The sequence below is a fragment of the Arachis hypogaea genome, chromosome 10, assembly GCF_003086295.3.
Source record: "Arachis hypogaea cultivar Tifrunner chromosome 10, arahy.Tifrunner.gnm2.J5K5, whole genome shotgun sequence".
Classification (NCBI taxonomy): Eukaryota; Viridiplantae; Streptophyta; class Magnoliopsida; order Fabales; family Fabaceae; genus Arachis; species Arachis hypogaea.
Window position 1 is genome coordinate 115,418,936 of NC_092045.1, and position 6,685 is coordinate 115,425,620.

At 32.8% G+C, this 6,685-nt stretch overlaps 1 protein-coding gene across 2 annotated transcripts; it reads right to left on the reverse strand.

The window, feature by feature from the left end:
- Nucleotides 1-1,562: 1,562 nt before the first annotated feature.
- On the reverse strand, nt 1,563-6,410 carry LOC112716982 (uncharacterized). Of its 2 annotated transcripts, none has more exons than XM_025769058.3 (9): nt 6,017-6,410; nt 5,292-5,584; nt 4,434-4,718; nt 4,142-4,198; nt 3,839-4,048; nt 3,162-3,280; nt 2,977-3,074; nt 2,376-2,503; nt 1,563-2,022 (listed from the first exon to the last, which is right to left on the reverse strand). In XM_025769058.3, exons 2-9 carry the CDS (start codon nt 5,529-5,531, stop codon nt 1,861-1,863), a joined length of 1,299 nt encoding a protein of 432 aa, XP_025624843.1. In that variant the 5' UTR covers nt 5,532-5,584; nt 6,017-6,410; the 3' UTR covers nt 1,563-1,860. The 2 variants fall into 2 exon arrangements, with proteins under 2 accessions (XP_025624843.1, XP_072061834.1); XM_072205733.1 differs by having other exon boundaries at nt 5,706-6,186.
- Nucleotides 6,411-6,685: the final 275 nt, after the last annotated feature.

Sequence of the window (6,685 nt, forward strand, 5' to 3'; positions counted from 1 at the left end):
ATCCCTATATATAAAATATATAATTTTAATATATAATATGTGTAATATATGTAAAATCATTAGTAAAATAATTAATAACACTGTATTATATTTAAAATTTTACTTTAATTTATGTTATGTACGTGATGATGATTATATAAATTTTGAAATTTAATTTTATTTATTGAATTTTAATAATTATGGGGCGAGTAGAGGGGTGGGACGGATACCTACGAAAACGGATTAGGGTTCACCTTTTTATTACCTGCAAGTAGAAAAAGAGCGAATTCTATATAGATTATTGTAGAGCGAAACGGAATTGAATAAAGAAAAAATCCATCCCTACCCACTCCGTTGCCAACCTGTTCGAACGTGGTTTCCGTTATCATCAGCCATGTATTTACTTAATCACATGGGATCCTAAACATATTAAAAGTTTTGGGGTATACCTACCAAATAGCACTTCTATGGAAAAGATATCATCTCAATTTTTTTTAATAATTGTTCAGTAAAATAGGATCTTTTAGAGACAAAAAATAACATATAAAAAAAACATTAAATAATAAAAAATTATATCTTATTAAACAATTTAAAAAAAATTGAGAAGATATACTCATTATTCTTATGTGCAACATAAGCAACAACTATAATCATAATATATTCTAAACAGAACCTTTAAAAATCAACAACTACTTTTTCGACCATAAACGATCCCTTTAAAGAATAGTTCATTTTTGTTTGGACAAAATAAAGTAGAATTACATCTAGATTTAAAATTATGATATCCTAATTACATTTGATTCTATAACATCCTAAATACACTTAATTGCAGCACATATGTGAATTTATGGATGGTAATGGATGATTCTTTATGCACTTTGTCCCTCTCTAGCAAAATGTCTCCCATTCTTGCTCCATTTCAGTTATGGGTCTCTGTCTATTTTTTCTTACAGGGGAAATAACTACGGATATTAAGTTTTAAAAAAATTAAAAAAAATTAATACAACCTTAATAAAATCTAATATAAATCAATCAAATATATTAAATAAAATATAATTTAAACACAAATTTAACTTAATAATATATACATAGAATTTTTAACATACAAATTAAAATAAAATAAATTAAGATTATTTACATAATTTATATATATAAGAGCATTTAAGTAAATTTTCTAAACTCCCGTCGCGATAATCCCCGCTAAGTGCGGGTTTTTGCCATCCCTATATGATACATATATAACAAAATGCTGATTTGTTTATCTCACTACATACAAGTTGATTATATGAATTAGATAATGCTATAGGTGTTGATTGAATAAACTGTGCATTTTATAATATCTATATTATTGTCAAAGAAGCTTGGATTACTATTGTCTGTTTAGTATTTCCATAAATTCTAGTTGAGTTTTTAAGTGTGTTTCTTTAATAATTTGTCCAATTTTAACAAATAATCCAATCATCACTTTCAATTTCTTGGATCCTCTTTATGTTATTCTATCATGTTTCAGTCTCCACATTGAGTTTGATGATAGAGATTGAAACAGAAACAAGAAATATGAGAGGATCTGCTACGCATATAGATTCACCTTCAATATATAATATGCATTAAATCATACCCTGTTTATATTATTTGTCTATATACATTAAGTTCTACTTTTACAAGCAAAATAGGTGAGTCAAAAGTATATGATCATTTTAATTACAAGGTTGTTACTCTCATATTCCATTATGACAGTGTCTCCTGATTTCTTGGAAAATTTTGTTAATTTCAAGAGTTGCGACGGGCCGACGGCGCTTTTATGTTGGTGTTTGTAGAAGATAACAGCAAAATTTGTTGCCATTTCTTCTATGATGCTGTCTGAGTTGGATGAGGAACTAGCTACCATGGTTCAGAGCTATTACCGAGGAAGTTTCTGGCGTAAGTTGGCTGACTCCAACCTTGTTCCATCATGATGAGGTTCAAGCGCATCATCAGTTTATCCGCCGCATCGTCTTCGAGACTGCTAAGAGGGTCCGATGAATTCACTTCAGCTTGCAAGTTCTGCAAAAAAGTTGGAATGGTGCAAACCTTGTTCAGTTAGAATAAAAAAAAAGGTTGGAATGGTGCAAACCTTGTTCAGTTAGAATAAACTAAACTATCACTTTAATCCTCGAAAGATTATAAACTGACAATTTAACCCTCAGAAAAAATTCACCTGTGGCCGCCACAAACCAAATAGTATTTGATAAAATGCCCCAAAGTCTCCTGTTTCGGCCTAAACTTTGGGGCGTTTTGTCAAAACTTCTTTATCTTTAGAAGGCCATAGGCGTATTTCTTTCTTCCGTAAATTAAATTTGTCAGTGTCTACTTAAGGAAGAAGTTATTTGCGCATTGCATATTATTGCTAATAGTACCTTCAATTCCTGGTACTTGTTCAGGTGTTGCAGTGATTGCTCATATAAACCACAGTGATAGAGAAGAATGCTGTAATCTCTGAACTCGTTCGCATCATTATTATTCATGAGGATAAGGCGTTCGCATGCTGAAAGAATGGGGAAAATGATTGGTGTTAAATCAAAATATTCAAAACTTTCATCCAGGATAATTTATTGTTCCTCCCTAAGTAAAGTAAACTGGAGAAAATGCAGAGAAATATTGTCCTAGCAAGGTTTTAAATGTGTTGCAGCAATGGCAAACTACATCAACCAGCAGTTAACAACAGCCACAAAATTGGTCACACCACACATCCACATCTTAGGACAATGGGAAGATAAATTTGTGCAAGTGAACTCAAATCAGAGGAATTGATTGGTTTTCCTATTTTCATTTTCATCTGTTATGTTTGATTAGGAAAGCACCCGCACCTGCCCTGTCCTATTCTAATCACCTATTTGGAGCATGAATTCTTTTATTAAAATCTTCATTATATTGGTAATTGAAGATTTTACTTTATTTGTTTCAATTTTTTCTGCTAATTTTGCAGAACAATAGAGAGAAACTGCATCAAATGCATACCAGACAATGAACGCCTCATGTCCCCAAATCGCACGCTGGTCCAAACACCTCGATCCAGCCTATGTTGAGCAGCCTTAGCTGATGCAATTTGAGATCCACTGCAGTTGACAAACTTTCCAATTAGCACTTACATAAAATGATATGGAAGAAACAAAAACAGTTAGGAATATCATAATATGAGGTACCTTTCTCCAACAAAATCCGATCTGTCGACACAGTTAGCAGCATGTGCTGCCCTTAAGAATAAACTCTTGTTACTATCATGCTGGAAAGGCCAGAATGCATGCTTGAGATTATTTAAGACCTGCACAGAAAGGCCAACATAAGTGCCTTATTATGATCATCACGCTTCACATTACTTAAGATCTGCACATATAGGCTAACACACGTCTAACGTTAGAAATTGGCTACGAGAACTACATCGACAGATATCCAAACTAGGATGGCAGAAAACATTAAATCACCGCATCAAAATTAACCGAAAAGTAATAGACTTCAAATGGCAGGGTGTGAAAGAAGCTTCATGAGTTTACATATGCTGAAGTTATTTACATAAAAGATGCCTTTTACACAAGTTTTCCATCATTGTTGAGTATGACGTGGGTCAGAGGTATGCAGTCATTCCCAATTCTCCAATCAATGAACCAAAAGGCGTAATGAAATTCATAATGCAAATGAGAGATGGGCGAACTCTACACTTCTAGCGTGGATTTTGACTTAGAGGCGTGCACACATCAACATTGTGCCAATTTTTGTACTAGAGAAAATCTAAACATTTTATATTTCCATTATTTGTTTGTAGAGGAAATATAGAGTGAAGTGCAAGTTACATGAGAGCAAGTAACAAAAAATATATATATACCTTGACTAACAAGTTTCCAGAGGTCATAATGTGAACTTGGTCTGATTCCTTGCTTTTCTGCTTATGATAGCCATTGGGAAGGGAAAGAGCATCATGAGGGAAGAAAATTTCGGCATCAAAATATAAAAGGCCCCACAAACGAAGCATTTTCATAATTTCTGAGTATATGACTGACAGCATCACAGCTGATCCTGAACGGTGAGTCAAAACCTGCCCAAAACACATTACATCTATCAAATGATAAAGCAGCAACAGGTTTTCTCTTTAGTAACAACTTGTAAATAAGAGGGATATAAATCATACTGAGTGGAGATATAGTGGCCGTAACTCCATCAGATTTTCGTTGGCTCTGCTGAAACCCTTCAACAATAAAGTGAGTCAGCTAAAGAAATGCCATAAAGGAAAAATGCAGAGTCTATAAATTCAATTTTATAGTTACATGTTCTGCTCATCAAGTGGTATTTGTGAGAATCAAACTGGCCAAACTATCATGCTGATCTGGTTGAAACATCAATTTATGCTTTTGTAAATCACTAAGAAACTCTCCCTGTAATGAATCAAGCAAAAGCTTACAATATGGAACCAAAGTACATACCTTGTGAACATATAGAAATCTCTCTATGCTCTCTAAGAACTTCTCAGGAGATGAATCGTATTCAGGTTTGTAGTGAGGACAATAGTCCATTGAAAGATCATCTAATCTTGAAATGAAAGCATCCACAGGAAGGGGAACTGATGAATGTGATACGAGAGAATCATCCTCCGCGGCAATATAGAGAGCCGTTCTTCCCAAATCAACACTCCTGTTAATGCAAATGCTAGTTTCCTTCTCAATCTCGGTGAATCTCCGAATTTGTGAGCAGAACTCCTCCCTGGCTTTCTGCTCATACATCAACAATGAAACTGATGAAATTATTGTGTGTTTGAAACTTGATGTCAGTGTTTTAAGAACTAAACTAAACCAGACAGTTCAATCCTTCAGGCTATGAACAATCATTGCTTCAATCTTCTTTTCTCAATTTAAAATACAGATACCAAGTGCCATATAACTTAATTGTCAAGCAACATTAGTGCAAGCTTTTATCATCATTTTCCATCATGAAATTGTAAAAGCCTACAATACAGCAAACATGAAACTAAACACCAAAAAACTAAGAAACTAACCATCAACGATTCTAGTTAGAATTTTGACATTGAAAATCCCAAAACTCCACAATCTTAATCTTAATATTTTGTTAATTAAATTTCTAAAATATATATTGTATCAAAAATACATAAAAACTAATAAAATTTTTCAATATAGGTAACATTAATTGTTAACAAGATTTCAATTCAGCAAAAATAACAATTTTCTACACATATCGCATAAATGATCGTAAAGTAAATTAAAAAAGAAAAAGAAAAATGAAAACAATCGTGTAGATTGAAAAGAAGAATGAAGAGATGAATATACCCTGGCATGAGTGGTGTCGATTCCAGAAGCGTCAAGAGCATCGTGCAATACGAGCTTGAAGTCGGTGGCCACGTGTTGCACGCTCGATCCACCGCGACACAGAACGCGAGAAGAAGAAGAAGAAGAAGAAGAAGAAGGGACTGAAGGGAGAGGGCATAATTGGAATTTGGAGAACGCAGAGGGAATTGCGAAGAAGGAGGTTCTGGAAAGAGAAGAAGGTGCTGGAGTCAACGAACTCATACTTCTTCAACTAATATTACTCACACAAATCGATTCTTCACTTGTTTAGATTTCTGAAGAAGAAGATAATAATAATAGCAATCAATTCAGCTCACAAAAATCGTTACGAAGAACAATAAGGACAGTGACTACACTTGAAGATATTTTCAGCTTCAGAAATGAGTAGTTAGTTACCTTCGTATAATAACTGACATAACCATTCATTCATAATTTTCTTTCTTTATTTTAAATAATAAATTTAAAAATTAATTATTTTTAATGATATAATGATATGTAATTAAATACTTACATAAAAATTAAGTTCAATATTTTTAATAAGAGTTCAATTAAAAAATAATATTTTTTAACAAAAAAATTAAAATTTAAAATAATTGTACATTTATACATTTATACTTATTCTTTAAGATAAAGTAAAAATTTAGGTGTATAATTGACTTCACATAAAATTGATTTGATTAAATTTTTATGTAACCATGAGTTTTCACCTTAAGATAATTTTGGAGGAGGGTTTTATTAGGGACATGCATGTGCCGCCTCACTTTGTCAGGATCTGAAGATATTATGAGTAGATAGATATGAATGAAATATGAAATAGTTGAGTTGATCCACCAGAATAAAATGCATGCACGCAGCGCTGAATAAGTGGTGGTTTGGGAGTCTTACTCTATAGTGTGAACGAACCATTTGTATTGGCACTTTCCTCTTAATAATATCTTCTTACTGTTTTTCAAGTATATTTGGCACAAGTTCACATGGCCGCCCACTAATAATATCTACTTAATTCCTTTGTACTAAACGCTTTGTTGGGTAGCCAAAAGGGGATGAAACTTGTAAATTATCTATCAATGAGGGAGATGCCCAATGCAAGTGGCTCACAACTCACAAACTATCAAATTTTCACTCTAAATCAATCTCTCATTTTTCAACAACTTGCAACTAGGTGCGATGCTCTCTTTTTTAGTTTTTTCCCCTTATTTTTTTTCTTTGGTTTTTACGGTATCTCCCAACCTAGTAAGTTAAGGACTAATCCACTATGGTATTGAACTTTATTTAAAGATTTATCGTTGGTCAATAAATTACTCACGACTCTTACTCTCTCTTTTTTTTTTGGTCAAATTTTAAACAACACCCAACTTCAATGAAATTTGAACTCA